At 50.8% G+C, this 16,920-nt stretch overlaps 1 protein-coding gene across 1 annotated transcript in view; it reads right to left on the minus strand.

Moving 5' to 3' along the window:
* Nucleotides 1-16,920, minus strand: part of Mical2 (microtubule associated monooxygenase, calponin and LIM domain containing 2) — a 206,583-nt gene that overhangs the window by 51,136 nt on the left and 138,527 nt on the right. Inside the window, exons 25-26 of the mRNA XM_071616384.1 lie at nucleotides 10,173-10,353; nucleotides 5,603-5,784 (exon numbers count right to left, since the gene is read on the minus strand). Of these exons, the coding sequence (XP_071472485.1) occupies nucleotides 5,603-5,784; nucleotides 10,173-10,353 (363 nt within the window). The remainder of the gene's footprint in view (nucleotides 1-5,602; nucleotides 5,785-10,172; nucleotides 10,354-16,920) is intronic.

Here is a 16,920-nt window from a genome sequence, read left to right on the forward strand (position 1 = left end):
CCTCTTTCATGCATGTGTAGAAACATATACACAAAAACATGCCTCCCTGTGTGTGGATGAGCACACCTACATTCATTCATTTATATCAGAGCCGGCCTTTACAGCTGAGGCCTCATGTCAATGCTCCGTAGATGTAATAGGACACTGGAGCTCCTCTGCAACCAGGAAGCTGCAGAAAGTTATAGCCCCTGCCTTCCCTTTTCTCCCAGAGCCCCCCAAGTCCAGGAAACCAGTTTTAATGGAACCTCCGGGCAAGCCATTGCCGTGACCCCTTGACCCCCTTCTTGTGGCATGGTTCCAATGGAAACACGTCTGCAGTACACGGTGTCCTTCCTACTGAAGACCTACTGCTTAGCTGGGCCTTGAGAACCAGCTGAGAAAAATGAACACTGCATGCAGAAGGAAAGGGGTCTTGGCCATTTGGGGCATGCAAGTGGGCAGAGGGGATCTAAGTGGACCCAGTTCCCACATAGGACCTCCAGATTCCGTCTCAGGTATTTCCATCACAGCCAAAGAGAAAGAATGGGCTCAATGCCCATCCAGAGACTCACAAAGCTGGTCTGTGGGCATGAGAGGAAAGGAAGGGGGTGGAAAGGATTTGGGGATGGGAAGATGGCGGCAGGGAAAGTTTGAATATAGACCTTTCTGGATCCAAGGCCCAGCCAGTGTGTGGGCATGTGTGTGCTTTGCCCACAATTGCCTGGAGTCAAAAAACTGACAACTCCCATGCACAGAATCAAATCATATAACATCTGTGGGCCTCAGTTTCCTTATTCATGTTCCAACAAGCTTGGAGTTCATCACTGCTAAGCCAATGATGGACAGTCATCATCTCTCCAGTCTTAGACATTCTACTCCCTACCAGTTCAGGGTTGGACCTCAGCGCTTTCTTACAAGCCAGGTTGTGGAGCACAGGTGTGAGCCACTACCTTGGGGCTTCCTTTTCTCAGGTCAAGTTCCTTGGGCTCCTTAGACCCTTGGCTCCTCTCCCTCCCTTTCCACATTTGGAAATGCTTTGTATCTCCTCTCTCTAGTAGGATTCCAATCCCACAGGCTTGCCCTCAAAATCAAATCCATGGATCTGAGGTGGAGCCAGTGTGGATGGATGGTGAATAACCCCCACACCCCATTACCAGATGGTACTCAAAGTGCAGCCACTTAGTTTGCCAGATTGGATGTTTTACATGAGGAGCAAGCAAGTTAAGCACAGTTGCATCCTGCAGACCCCTAACCAAGAGACCACCCAAGAAAAATATAAGACTTCTTATGTTAGCCCTTCATTGTTGTGACCAAAATGCCTGACAAGTACAGCTTAGAGGAGGAGAGATTTATTTTGGCTCATGATTTCAGACGTTTCAGTCCATAATCAGCTGGCTGCAAGACAGAAACACAATGGCAGAAGGGCATGGTGAAGAAATCTGTTCAGTTCATGGCAACTAGGAAGGAGAGAGAGGCCAAAGGCACACCCCCTGTGACTTACTTCCTCCAAACATACCCTATCTGCTTACAGTTCCTATCTAGCAGTCCATTCAAATTACTAAATCTTCAAGTGGATTAATCCACCAATGAGGTTAGAATCCATCATTACCTAAAGCTCCACTTGTGGACCTTGCTGCAATTCCTTCAACACATGAGCTGTTCGGGGACATTCCCAGCCATGACTTAAAAGCTCTGACTGCTTCTCTTCTACTATTAACATTGTGGAATGGAACCTATTGGAGATGACTAAAATTAGGGGATGTAGCTCAGTGGTAGAGCAATTGTCTAGAGTTCAATCCCTAGCACTGAATACTAAAAAGGAAAAAAAAAAAAAAAAAAGGAAAGCGATAAGATTAATGAGAGATTTCCCAACACTACTATTTATGAGACAAACATGCACATATTTTTTACCACAATGGAAACAATGAGTGTGAATGGCAATGACTAGTTCTAGTAGCTCTAAGCAGCATAAAGAACGGCTAGTTCTCTTCTTTTTAGCTTATGTTTTATGTGTGCTTAATGTTTGCATATAGTTCTTATTTTAAAGGAGCACTTTAATTTGGGGGATTTCAGTGTATGATCTGCAAAAGGAGTAAGAGGGTGAGAATTTTGCCATATGGTGCTGATGATCTCATTATTGTTACAAACTAGTGGTGTCCTCCATATGCCATTGGACCATCCTGTTATCAGATTATTGCCAGGAAAAAAAAAATGGATAAATACCAATCCTTCTATGCCAAAATAATTTGGGGGCAGATTGCCCTCCTAAATCAACTCGGTTTCTATCCAAAAATCCAATGCACTAGATCCATCCATTGAGTTGCTTGGGCATGCATTTTCCAATTAATTTATCCAGGCAGGCCCCCAGGAAGCCGCTTTTCTGTGATTCCCAAAGTATGGGTCAGGCCCACCTACATCCATGTACCTGGGTTGCTTATACCAAATGCAGATACTGTCCCATTTTAGACCCATGGAATTTGATTTTCTGATGGTGAGGATCCAGGGATATGCCTTCTAGACAAAATTTATATGAATCACTGGACTAAATTATTATAGTTTGGATTTTAAATGGCCCCCCAAAGTCCAATATGTTTAAGGCTTGGTCCCCAGGCTGTGGTGCTATTGGGAGGTGGTGGAATGTTTAGGAGATGGTGCCTAATGGAAGGAGGTCAGGTTACTGGGGGGTGTGCCCTTGAAGGAGTTATTGGGACTGTGGCTTCTTCCTCTTTTTCATTTTGCTTCCCAGTTGCCACTAGGTGAGCATTTTCCTCTGCCATGTGCTCTCGCCATGATGTTCTGCCTTACCACAGGACCAAAAGCAACAGGGCCAAGCAACAAGTCACCTCAGAAACCATGAGCCAAAATCAATCTTTTCTCTTTTTAAGTTGTTTATCTCAGGTATTTCGTCACAGCAATGGAAATCAGATTAATACCACAGATGTTTTAGGGGAATGTTTTCTATGGTTTTCATAACACAGGGTGTATGTAAGTTGTATTTCACGCCATCTCCTTGGGCAGGCTCTGTAAAAGAACTTGGTGGGTATGAGAGCTTCCTTGACCAGCTGAGGTGATCCTGGAAATCTCTTGTTAAATGGCGGCAAAATGTACATAACATAAAAAATACCATTTCTTAAACATTTACTAATGTGTTGTACAACTCAGGAACAACCAAATGGAAGTGATACTTCAACAAAGGGATGGGGAAGGGGTATGAGGCTTACATGCCCCCTCAGGCCCACCACTCTCCCAGGACCTCTATTTGTTCATCAATCCCAAAGCTCTTCCAAGCTGTTTTGCTGTTTAGTTAAAAAAAAAATAGATAGCATATAATTCAGTGGCATTAAGTACATCTACATTCCGAACAACCATCACCACTATCCATTTCCAAAACTTTTCTCTCACCCCAAACAAACCCTTTTTTATGACTGGCTTACTGCACTTAGTGTATGTCCTCAGGGTTTATCCATATTGTACTATATATCAGATTTTTGTTCCCTTTTCAGGTTGAATAACATTGCTTTGCATGGATGTGCTGCATTTTGTTTATCCATTCATCTGGAGATGGCTCTTGGTTTATTTCTCTCTTTTGGCTTTGAGCATGAGTGCACAAACCAGGAATCTTTCAAAAGCAATATCCTGGTCTTGTCTGGTCTTCTCTGAATCCACCTTAAAGGCATTTATCCAGGGGAGAATCCAGGTGAGTTCAATAACATCCACTCATGATGTCAACCCTACATTATCTGGGAAAGTGTTGAGCTTCTTATATCAGCATTAAGAGTAACGTTAGAGATGCTAACCTTAACCATTGCGTCCGGCCTATCAGTGATTGAAACCATAATTGATGAAAACGAAGTCAACAAAGGATTGTCTAACATTCCTCTATCCACCCCTCTGTGTTCTTGGTATTTTATTCTAGAGTTAAGTTAGACTGTCAGAAACAAAATGCTTTGGCCAACTGCCTTAGTCTCTTAAACCAAAGTCCATGACTCACTGTCTTACCCTAACCTGCCAGCAGGGGGCACTATGAGAAACAACCTTAAGAAATTTTCTGAGGACTCATTAAGATATGAGCTAAAACAGTTCTTGATATCATCTATTTGACATGAGCAGAAACTTTCTATAGCGTTCAACATTAATAAAAGTTGTGTCTACTCTTGATAACTATGTAAACCAGTATATATTTTTCTCTTGGACAAGGAGAACAATTGTGTGTGTTCCCTTTTTAATACTGTCTGTTTAGAACTATGTTCTCTCTCTCTGGAAAATTTTACTTCCTAAATTGGCTTTGTTATGCTCGACTCTGAGGCTTCGTTTGTCATGTATAGAGTCATAACTTTGTATTACGTCTTTCTCATAAGTGGCCTAAAATCCCATGACTGTTGAGGAGAGAGGAGAAACAAAAGGAAAAAAAAAAGAAAGACAGGCAGGCTCTGGATCTGCAAGTGGGAGGCTGGAGCCCAGGGAGACGCAAGGGGTGGGGAGTTAGTGGTAACCAGAGGCAAGGCAGGACACTCTGGGTACAGGACAGTACTCAGTTCAATGCCTGTGCTCAGCTTTTCATACTACAAATGGTACTTTAAAAATGTATTTTGGTGACAACATCCATTTTTCTTAAAAAAAAAAAAAAAAGAGAGATCCACATGGAAGGGGAAGTTCAAAGTTAAAAATATCTGCATCTATTCTCTTTGGCTCCAATCCTTCTTCCTGGGAAACCAGGGCTTCTGAGGACCAGGTGGAAATTTTACTCTTGGCCACCAGAGGGCGGTGCAGGACAAGTTTGGTGTCCAGCAGAAAAGGCTATTTATTGGTCCTAAAGGAAGGAGGCAAGTTTGTTGGCCTGTTTCTTCCTTGGCTCTCCTTCCTGCAAGTCAGATGACTTGGTCACAGGTTGATGTTGACTGAACCAAAACACTCAATTCTGGGTCACCTTTATGAATTAAAACAAACTGGGTTGCTAAAGACAACTTGTTCTAAGTAGGCCAGAGTTTGGAGGGTGGTCCCCCATCACCTGTTCTCAATCCTCTGGAGAGGAGACCAGGGGAGAGCTCCTGGTCTTTTTCTACCTGAAAACTGGGCTTTATATAATTTACCTACATACAGGGCCCACCTAGGATAAAATGGGGCCATGGGTAGGAAAATTCCAGGTGCTCACTGAAGATTCACTTATTATTGTGTAGGCACAGTTTGGGTGCATTTCATGAGCCCCATGCCCCAGGAATGGCCCCTGTGCTGCCCAGGGCTGCATGGTGTCCCACAGCAGCTGGTCCCACGTCCTTTCCTTTAGGGGTTAAAGGTTGTTGGAGGAACCTCTGAGGCAATATCCACACAGGTTACAGCAGAGAAGCTGTTCCAGGTAGGAGGGAACTGGGTCCCCCTTATCTCTGCCAGCCGGTGACATCCAACAGGGGATCAGGCCCCTCTGATGTTTTCCCACTTGGGACTTCAAAGCTGGAGAAGCACGCCAGCCCTGGTGCAGACCCCCCAGCCTCACTCGAACCTCCCTCCTCAAAGCTCCCACCCTGTGAGTGCCACAGTCACCTGGCCTCCAGGAGGAAAGGCAGGCCATGAGGGTCCCACTCCCTCCCAGGGTTCCAGAGTGAAGCACGGTGCACCCTTTGCTCACCGTGTGCAGCTTGCAGCTCCTCCAGGCACTGTGGAGAGTCTGCCCTGGTCAGAGGCTCCCTCAAGGAGATGTGCCGGGTGAGGGGCTTCGGTAGAGGTGGGGATTCTGGCTGCCAGGCTCTCCCTTCACAGGGCTTCCCACTGGAGGCCTCGCTGCTGCCATAGTCAGATTCTGCATCGGAGCTGGAAGGAGGAGGGAGGGAGTGGGTGAGCTGGAAGCCCTGGAACCCACCCCCTGCACACACCCACATGACACCCTTCCATTCCTGTCTCCTGCAGACCTTGGAATCAATAGGGGGTTTAGTTCATCTGTGCCCAGTCCCCAGCCTTGGACTGCACCACAGTCTGAGGTCTGAAACCCCCAATTCCTCTGTTGAATTCTTAACCTCCAGAACCTCAGAATGTGACTGCATTTAGAGACAGGGTCATTAAAGAGGTAACTAAGTTAAAATGGGGTTATTAGGATGTTGAGAGCCACAGCCGAAGGGGCCCCAGCAAACTTCCAGCTGCCAGCAACCAGCTGCCGGCTGATGATTGGCTCACAGCGGCCCCAGCAACATCTAGCTGATTGGCTCTTCTGCGGTGATGCTCATTGGGCTGTTTCCCTGCCCTTTCAGACCACGGAGCTGCTCATTGGGGGACTTTTTTGGCTCCGCCCACGTGACCCAGCCAATCGGCCTCAAGAGCAGGAGGATTGTGGGAGGGGGAGAGAAGCTTGTGTGGGAGAGAGAGGCTTGTGGAAAGCTGGTGGTGGCAGTTGAGGCTCTGAGGGTTTTTCCTGAGAGGCTGTTTTGTTTGGCGTGTGTGGTTCTAAAAATAAAGTTAGTTTCTTTTGACAAGTGGCTCCTGATTGTGCCCAGCCAGACTGCGGCATTTGGTGGCCCGTACGGGGAACGAACCCGCGACCTTGGCGTTATCAGCACCATCCTATATGACTGGTGGCCTCATAAGAACAGGGAATTTGGGCATAGAACGTGTGTGCACTAGGAAAACGCCACCATGTGATCAGGAGATGGCCATCAACAAGCCCAGGAGAGAGGCCTGGAACAGATGCGTCCCTCCAGCCCTAATTGGAGCCAACCCTGCCAGCGCCTTGATCTCAGACCTCCATCCCACAGAACTGTGAGAAGGGAAGTTCCTATTGCTTAAGTCACCTGGGCTGTGGTACTTTGTGACACAAAGCTGACTGATATAAGCTTGGATCAGAGCAGGAGAAGGCTCCCAGCAAATGGCTGACCCACAACTCACATAAAGTAGGGGGTGTCTCACCATCTCCCAGCCCTGAGCACAGCTCCTGAGCTCTTGGGGCCAAAGGAGCTCGTCTGCAGGAACTTGATCCTAAAACTTCAGACCCTGAAATGCTGCTTTCCTTCCCCCAGAATGGGGGGGTGGGGGTGGGGAGTAGAAAAGCCTCTCTGGCATTTGGGGACGTGGTATTTAACGTGGCAGGAATTTAAGTGGTAGAGAAGTGGAGGCAGAGTGTTGTGGGCAGAGGAGACAGCCGAGCCCAAGCCTGGTGTGTGGGGGGGCATGAGACATTTTAGTGAAGGTAAATATCCTTCCTGTCTATCTATCTATGGATCTATATGAATCTATCGTCCATCCATCCATCCAGCATGGTTCTTCCACTAGGTCACTGCCCCTTGTCTACCTGTGTGCCTAGTGGACCCTTCCTAGTGCCCAGGCCTGCCTAGGCCTGGCACCCCATCCTGTGCACTGGTCAGTCCCAGAGGTGGGTGTATGACCTGGGTAACACCAAGTGGGGGCTTCCCTGGATCCTGTTCTGTGACATTATTTATGGATATGGGCTGAAGCCCTCTGTAGTGAGGGTTGCACAGGTGGGGACAGCCTCTCTGTGGATTGCTGCAGGGCTGACCTGTGAAGAGGCAGCAAGGGACAGCTACTGTGAGTCTCTGGCTTCAACGTCACCTCCTCAAGGTGGCCTGAAGTGAGGACCACCCTTGGACTTCCTGGCCCACACCAGCCAATACGTCTGCCTTTGTTACCAAAGCTACCTTGAACCGGGTGTCTGCCTCTTACCATGGGGATGGTCCTAAGTGAGCCTAGAGGACTAGAAGGCTGTGAGACCTTGGGCAGGTGCCTTCTCCCCTCTGGGCCCTGGTTTTCTATCTTAATGACTACTAAGGGCACTCTCGGGGAGTGGTTTTCACGCAGATGTGCACATCAGAATCAACTGTGACACTTGCTGAAGCGTGGGTAGGCCCCTTTCCAGAGTCTAAATGATCAAGACTTAATAAGTTAGATGTCCGTGACCATTGCCTCCATTTTTTCCCTCCTGTTGTCCCCCCACGTTCTTCAATTAGGCCTCTGCCCACTGATTCCACGGAGACCACGTTGTGGATGTTAATGAGGACTTTCCTGTTGGAAAGCCCCAAACTCCCTTCTCTATGCTGTTGACTGGACTCCACAGCTTCCCAAGGTAGCAAACCACACCGTCCTTCAGGGCCCATGCTCTGCCACTGAGCCACCCTTGTCCTCAGATCCCTTTTTGAAACACTCTCTCCTCTTGCACTCCTTAACTGCCCCATCTTGGTTTCCCTCCTCTCCAGTGGGCTTTGCTCACTCTTTCCCTGCTTGCTTTCTGAATGGGCAAATGCCCTGGGGCTCTATTCCAGGCCCTGCTCCCCTTTATCAACAGGAGGATAATCTTACTCCATTCAGGACCCCTCAAGTCCTTTAGTTTAGTGGATTCTGAACTCCCCATCTTCAGTCCTGTTTCCCTGAAAGTTCAGATGTTAGACTGGCATGTTGGACTGCTAACTTGATATCTGCACAAAGATGTGGGCAACTCAAACCCTAGGGGTCCAGGATTGAACTCTTGGTTTTCCCCATGACCTATATCCCCTGAAATCCTTCTCACCTCAGGAAATGATCATACTATCCGTTCAGTGATGGAGTCAAAACCTGGGAGTTGCCCTTGAACTCTTCTTCCCTCAGGTTCAGCCAATCAGCAAACCCATCCCGCTGTTCCACCAGTCCCTGATCTCCCTGCCTTTGCTCTGCTCCACCTGACCATCCATTCCCCGCACCAGGGCCTGCCGATTTTCAAGAATTGTGACTGAGATGTCACTCTTCAACTTGAAAACTCTCTTTCAATTATCTCTGGCTTAGAATGCAACCCTTCCCAGGCTCCCTGCGCCCCACTCCTGCCTTCCTTCCAAGACCTCTCCTCCATCAGGCTCACTCCCACCCCAGGGCCTGTGCACTAGCTGTTGTCATGGCTGGACTGCCCTTCTTCCTTGACCATTCCTTCCTAACCCCTTTTCAGCGTCAATGTCACCTCCTCAAGCAGGCCATGGTAGGTGCTCTGCAAAAATGGCTGCCATCCTTCTCTTTGGAGCCACACTCCTCTGCAATAGGACTTTGCAGCTCTTCTTATAAAGGGTGAAACCTACTTCCTGGCTCCTTGAATCTGAGCTGACCATGTGACTGGCGGTAGCCAATCAGATGCCATGGGAACAGTACTGGGCAGGGCCAAACCTGGGTCTCCAGAAACCTTGTGCTGCTCTCCTTTTGAGCTAACCTCACTTGCTGGATGGAGGATGAAGACTCTGGGCACAGTAACCCTCCTGTCACCACAGCTGACAGCCAACTCTACTGTAGAAGAATTCTGCTGGGCCAGGTCACCAAGGCCAGGGCTGTCCCCAGGGCCTGCTGAGCTGCTGGCCCCCACAGTCGAGGATGTAATAAACGGGGTTAAGTCACTCACTCAGGGCTGGCTTGTTACCAAGCATGATTTTGGCAGTCAGTAAGGACACAGAGGCCTTATCTGGCCGCCCAATCTAAGAGCTGACTCGTGGCTCTCTACCATGTGCTCCTACTTTGCTTCTCTACCTGGTGCATGTTTTATTTTCCCCATTAATGCTTCCTTGTTTGCTGGCTATCTGCCCAACCTGAAGAAAAGAGGTGAGAGCAAGGATTTTGCATGGGGTTGGTCACTGCCCTGTGCTGGGTCTAGTAGATGACAGGCAGCCGATACTTCTTGTTGCTTGAGCTCCTGAATGATGTGGGTGTGTCTGTGGGTGTGTCTGTGGGCAAGGCCTGCAGTCTGCACTTCTCATTACCACTCTGGGTGGGGATCTGATGCAGGAGGTGAGATGACACCCTCAGAAACAGTCATCAAGTCACCAGGCTTCATTTCCCCTGCTGGCTTCCCCATCACCATGCACTGTGCTCTCAGGGTGGGAGGGCCCCAGGAGCCCCTCCCTGTGACAGGTAATGCCCATCTGCAGCCCTTGCTGCAGATCATGTGACAGTCACCTCCTGGGAGACAACTGTGATGCCAGGGCCTTTCCCTTCCCCAAGAAAATAATTGCTGACATTTTCAGGGTTTTTTACACCCTGAGCCTTGTTCCATACACTTCCACATGCTAATGTTTTGATCCTTACAACTCCTTCTGAGACAGGCGCTATGATCGTCCCCATTTGACTGATGAGGAAACTGATGCCCAGAGAAGTCCTTCTGCAAGTGAGTGGAGAGGCCAGATCCCAAATGTTGCTTCCTCCTCCAACCCTGGTGTGGTCCCCATCCTGCAGCCGCCTGGGCATACCTGCTGTCCTCGCTGGTGACCAGGACACGCACGGCCAACACGTCCTGCCCAACCCCGTCCTCCCCAGGGCTGATCCTCACAGAGGTCCACTCGGAGGGCAGGGGAGAGGTGGCTCCTCCTTCTGTATCACCGGGCTCTGGCTCAGGGACACTCTTCGGCTTCTTGGGGGAGATGGGCTCATCTGCTGAGAGAACAGGCTCTAGAGAGATGGTGGCATGGTGACTCTAGAAGGGCACCCGCTCCTCAGGGGTCTGGGCGGGATTCTGGAAGGGTGCAGGCCTCGGTCTACACAGGAGCTCTGAGACCCACCTCTGAGAGCGGCTCTGCCTTTGCTGGAGCCCATCCCTCTGCCCAGCAGATGCACAGCATTTCGGGCATGGACACATTCCTCATCCCATTTAATGGTAGGGAGGGTCCCAACATGTTCAGAGGGTCCACCTCAGGCTCACCAGCCTCTGGCTGCTGGTGTCCAAATCACAAGGCCCAACCTATTGCTAAACCCAGGGGTGACGTCTCAGTTCTCATCTTATTGACCCAGCCCATCAAGCTCCCCTTCAGACACAGCCCTCCTCTCAGCCCCGGTATCTCCTTTCTGGTCTCCTTTGCTCGTCCCACCTTCTCTCCTTGGTGTCAGAATGCTGAAGGGCCACAGGGCTCAGGCTCTGAACCTCTTTGTCTACCCTCATGTCCCTGAGGATCTCATGGTTTTAAATAACCCTAGACAACAATGGCTCCCAGGCTTACTCTCCAGCCTGGCCCTCTCCCTGAATCCTGACACACATACTGCGCTTACTCAGCACTTCCACATGGACATCTAACATGCACATCAAACTCAACCTCTCCAAACTGAATGCTTCATCTCGCCCACCAACCTGCCGCACCCACAGCCATTGCCATCTTGGCAGGTGACAGCATTAGCCCCCGTTGGTCAGGTAGCTTCTCTGACTCCTTTCTTCCTCTCATCCTTCACTCAAGCCATCAGCCAGTCGTGGTGGCTGTCCCTTTAAAATCCATCAGGGATGCGGCCCTGCTTTCTATCACCTGGTCCCTGCCTCATCACCTCTGGCCTGGATGACAGAAACAGCTCAACCTGGGCTCCCAGCTCTCCCCTGCCATGTCCCACCCCCTCAGCCTTTCCCAGCAGCCAGAGTGACCCTGCAGAAGCACAAGTCAGACATCGCCATTCTCTGCTCAAATCCCATGGGCTCCTCTTTTCACAGGGAAATAAAGCTGAAGAATCTTACCTACTGTGGCCCCCAGTGGCTCTGTATCCTTGTTCCTCTACTGCCCCCTGGTTCGCTTGGCTCTGACCTCCTTGCTGTTCCCCACCCCAGGCCCCTTGCACTGCTCTCACTTCGGCTAGAAGATGCTCTTCCTGGGGATATTTGCATGCAGGGCTGGCTCCTTCACCACCTTCTCAGAGATCCTGCACCAGCCATCCTGTTGAACGCGCCCTGAAGTTTCACTCGCCACACATCTCAACTCCCAATCAAATATACAATTTTCTTATTTTGTTTATTGTCTCTCTCCCAGGACTAGAATCTAAGCGGTGATTTTTGCCCATGTTGTTTGTGGCTGGAGTTTACCTAACAGTGGGTGCTCAGGGGCTGCCTGTTGAGTGAGTGGACGAATCCCTCTTGGTTCCTGATCTGATGGGTAACCCTTCTCTGGTCACCGTGGAGTACTTGTCCTTTTCCCTTTCCAAGGGAAAGACCTAAACTGATCTTGGCTGGATCTCACCCATTGTCCCCAAATAGGAGCCATTGTCTTTTCTTTCCCAGGCTCTTAACTTTTTTTGCATACTGGATTTTTTCCACCGGGATTTACATACACTGAAGGCTCCAGTTTTAGGAAACCACTTTTTAACCTCAGACCCCACCCGGCAGCCCTTTCTCTCTTCTTCCTCCTTTCTAGCCTGTCTTCTTGGAAGACTTGGCTGCACTCATGTTCTACACTTCTTTATCAATCCCCTTTCATCCTGCTTATGCCCCACCCCAAACTACCCCCAGCAAAGTCCCCCATAGTGGGAGCTCCACTATTGTGAAATCCAACTTACAGGGCTTTGGGGTCCTCCCTGGCTCCTCACTGCTCCAAGGGACACTTCCTCTCCCTGCCCCTCCACCTGTTCCATCTCGGCCATCCAGTATTCTAGCAGCTATTTGGGGGGGTGCTCAATATAAACCACAAATCATTTGGCACTTGAGCATTCTACATGTGCTAAGCCTGTTAAGCTCACATGATCCTCTGAGCCAAGCAGTATTATTGGCCCCATTTTTCTGAGGAGAAAACTGAAGACTACAGAGATTAAGTTGCAAGCACGTGGCCACACATTGCATCAGAGGATGGGGACCAGTCTGTGTGTCCATGAGCACAACAGATCCCCAGATAGATATCCAGGCTTGTGGCTTTTATTCTGCAAATTTGGACTCGGAATATGCCCACAGTTCTTCACTTGCTCTCTGTGACAGGGGACTGTGTGTTTATAGTCCTTCTCACCAGAGTAGGTGGGGCACCCCTGCCTGTCCCATTGATGGAGGTTTGGCCGTGAGACTTGCTTGGACCAGTGAAACACTTGGATGTGTTGTGAGCAGAGGGTTCAGGTGGACTTGCAGGTTTGGCCTGTCACTCATGCTAGATTGCCATGAAAGGAATTATTTCAGATGGTGCTGCCCCTTCAGCCCGAGTCCCTGGTTGAGGGCACATGGAACACACCTGGAGCCAACCTATAGCCTGGAGCCCAGCCTGGCCAATCCCATGGGAGCCCAGCCCACCTTAAACCTGCAGGGCCCAGCCAACCCATAGGCTCATGAGCAAGAAAGTAGAGGCCATAGGCCACTAAGATCTGAAAGGTTTGTTATACAGAATTATTGTGGCTGAGATCCTGCTCCATACCTGACTATATCTGAGAACAGGTGTGTTTGTGTGCCTGTGAACCACATGCCCAATACTCATGCACCTAACAGGTGCTACTGTACCCTCCTCTGACCAGGGCCTATGCTAGGGATTAGGAAATGTATCAGTCACCACGGTCTCTGCCTTCAATGACCTCTTTTTGTCTCAGAGAAGAAGAGACACGTTCATAGATGTCTACATTATAAGGCAAACTATCTAGAGGCAGGCAGTGAACAGGTGGAAGGTGTGGGAGGTCTGACTTTCATGCAGCAGACACTAGGTCAAAGGTGCCATTTTAACTAGGCTGGAGCATGGGATGGGCAAGAGTTGACCCACGGAAGGGGAGATGGTACTTCTAGGGGCCTCTGGAGCAAGAGCAAGGTGGGAGAGAGCTGCCATCTGCATGGGAGTGGAAAATAAGTCCATGTGGCTGGAGGACATGAGGGCATGTTAAAAAAAAAAGCCAGAAATGAGTCCTTTGACATCCAACCATGAAAGAGCTTGAGTGGCAGGTTCAGGGTGGATTTTACTACAAGCGCCTCCACTGTAGAGTTGTGAGCTGGGGACTGGAATCATCAGATTAGTGGCATAGAAAGACCACTCTGTGTCAGAGTGGAAGGTGGACTGGGGGACCCACAGAGGGGAGGAGACTCAGGGAGGTGCTGGTGACCTGGTAGCATGAGGTGGCAGCAGGTAGCTGAGTCAGGCTGTGGTGGCACCAGACCCAAACTGCAGGGATACCCAGGGTTCTGCTTTTCTTTTGACCTCCCAGAGAGTTTTGGCTTTGCCAGTGGGACTCAGGAGTAGAATAGTTGCTCCCTGGAGACCGGGAGGGGTGGAGGGCACGGCTAACCAATGGTGCCCCAGTACTGCAGAGCCAGGGCCAGTGTGTCTCATAGTGGAGCCTGGTGATTAGTGAAGGGGCCACGGGTGGGCACTGGGATGCAGAGACTGCAGACAAGAAGATAGTGTTTCCTTTGCACCCCCACCAGCTAGCCAAGGCAAACCCCAAAGGAAGGACATGCCCCTCCTGTTTCCATCCAGCCACAGGTACTTTGGGTTCTGGGGCTCATTTCCATGCCAGGATTTTTGCTTCCAGAGACCTTGGGTTCTTGTCCTCACAAACCTAGGGGTCACGGAAGGACTGGTCGAACTGGTGTCAGTGGCGGGGGTACTATTAACCATCCTGAGGCCACACAACTCATTGTCCAGCACCCATGCTTGTTCAGCACTCTGTGTCCACATCTCTGATATCCCGACAGCCCTAAGAGGAGGGTACCATCATTGCACCAGTGGAAGAGTGGAGGAAAGCAGAACCCAGAGAGCACTTCACCCAGGCAGCACAGGAGTGCACAGTGTCAGACCTGCTGCAGCTGATGGCCTGCCACTCACCAGGCAGCCATGTCTGCAGCCTGCCTAGGTGAGGGGACAGGGCGCTCACCTGTGCTGCATGAGGCCAGCCCCTCACTCCCTCCCCTAAGCAGACTGCTCTTCACTTTAGACTCTGCCTGAAGTCCTCTCAGATCAGGGAGAATCCAGGACTATATAAGGGCGGGGTGTGTGGTATGGGGGGACCAGGATGGCAGGTGGGGAGTGGGTTGGGGGAGAAGGATCTGCACCTCCCAGAGCAGCAGCCAGCTGGGCCTCCTGGAGGGAAGCAGGTCAGCTCAGAACCAAGCATCTCATGCTCCTCTCAGTACTCGGACCAGATTCCTGCTCCTGGTGACAGAGGCGACTCAGGAATTCTAGTTCTTGGGGAAGGCATTGCCATCAACATCCTGGGAATGTCTGACCTCACACACCACCCCAGCAGCAGCCAAGTCCCAAGGCCCTTTCCTGCCTGGGCCTGGCACAGGGTCCTGGGCTGCCCTGGTTCCGCAGTGGAAGGCACTCCTGTTTTCCACCCGTCTCGAGACTCTTCCAACTCACCCCAGAACCCAGGAAGATAACAGAGCAGCACACGATCCCCATGATTGTTATTAACTCCATTTTACAGGAAAGAAAACTGAGGTTCAGAGGAGTTGTCCAGGGCCACTACAGAGCCATGGTCCTAATTGCCAGTCATTTCTGGCTCTAGGCTTGGAGGAACCTCCCCTGCTGTTGTGTCCCCTGTTCTCTTGGTAGATAAAAATTGAGAAATAAAGTGGTGTAATCAGGAAAATGGAGCTGAAACCAGGGAGTTCAACAGAGGAAAGGTAAGGAGTCAAAGGTGTTAGAGCAGCTGAATGGCCAGATGGGGATGGTGCAGGAACTCAGAGATGAACACAGTGGGAAGCCACCAGAGAGTGGGGTGGGGGAAGGGCAGGGGCTACCAAAGCCCAGGGACCACAGCCACAGCTGCAAGGCAGAGAGGCAGGAAGAGCACCCTGGTTTCTCCCTTGATCTTGCCCTCAGCCTCCCACCAGTGCATCCAGCAGTGACACCTAACAGGAAGTCAGCTGCAAGGAACACTGGATGACATACTGTGTGGAGGCCGTGCCTCTCCAATACAGAGCAGAGCAGGGGCAGGGGCTGCTACAGTGTCTCTGAGCATGAATAGGTAGATGGCTGGGACGCTAGGCACAAGGTACTTGTAAGGTGGACCATGATGGCTGAGGGGACACTGAAAAGATCCCAGCAGAATGGGGAGGGCCATGGGAAGGGGTCTGAGCTGGCAGTCCCTCTGTCTACCTCAGGGGATGCCACAAGTGCTCTGGGAGGAAGATTCGCCCACAGCAGCACTAACATCCTGTGCAGTGTGGGGTCTTCTAAGATAAAGGTGCATATGTCCAAAGACAGCCACTGCCATCCTGGGGTCTTTGGAGCATGACTCCTCTGGGCATACTCAGGGAGCACCCATGGAGCTTCAGGAAAGAATCAGTTGACTGTAGTGCTGGGCCTCTGGGCCCTCCCCTGACCCTGGGACTTGGCTACTGGGCTTTGCTGTACTCTCACAAGGCGTCCCAGGTCCAACCAATGGGCCTGGTTGTTGACACACAGGCACACCCTCCACTGTCCTGAAGCCAGGGCAGGTAGTGTTACTCGGAGGGCCCTGCCTGGCCTTAGCAACGGCCTCTGTGCAGAGACCAGTACATTAGACTAAATGCAAACAAGAGGAAGCCACAAAATTTGATTGGCGGAAGGGGCTGAGGCCAGGTCCTTCCCTGGAAACCCAGGGGTGACCAGCTCCTACCCGAGAACCCTCATCCTGGACACTGGGCCGAGCACTGGGGAAATGGCAGCCATAGGAGGGCCTACAATAGGCCCCAGTCTTCAGAGGAGGCTCCCCCTGAACCACCCTCCTTTGGTGCAAGTGTTGGGAGTTCGTGTGTGTCTTCCCATTGGCTCTGTACGCTACAGAGCAGCAAGGGAGCTAGATTGTTTGGCCAACAGCAGCAGGTTTAGGGCCTCAGTTCTGGGACCCCGACTCTTCTTCCCACCCCACCCCACCCCCGCCACCACTAGGCACTAGCCTGCAGCTCAGAGGACAGCTGATCTTCTGGTGCTCTAGGGCCCCCCCCACACACACACTTGAGGAGTTGCTACTGGACAGCAGCCTCCCTTGGCCTTGGTTACAGGTACAGGACAACTAGGCTTATAAGGTCAAAGCCAAGTTGAGCCACCCACATGTCTTGATGTAGGGGATCCAGTGGCAGCTTTCGCTCCACCCTAGTCAAGGTGCTGGTAGCATCTCCCCTTGTTTTTATCCTGTCATCTGGATTTCTGTGTCAGGACCCCAGAGCAGGGGACAGCAAGGAGGTGGGAGGACGTGTATGGCCTGGTGTCATGGGCTATCATGCCCCAAAGTGGAACACGCTGTTCCAGTTCCCCCTGGAACTGCTCTCTACCGCCAACCTCTGGCCTAGCCCTGCTAGAA

The sequence above is a fragment of the Marmota flaviventris genome, chromosome 9 (genome assembly GCF_047511675.1).
Source record: "Marmota flaviventris isolate mMarFla1 chromosome 9, mMarFla1.hap1, whole genome shotgun sequence".
NCBI classification, from domain to species: domain Eukaryota; kingdom Metazoa; phylum Chordata; class Mammalia; order Rodentia; family Sciuridae; genus Marmota; species Marmota flaviventris.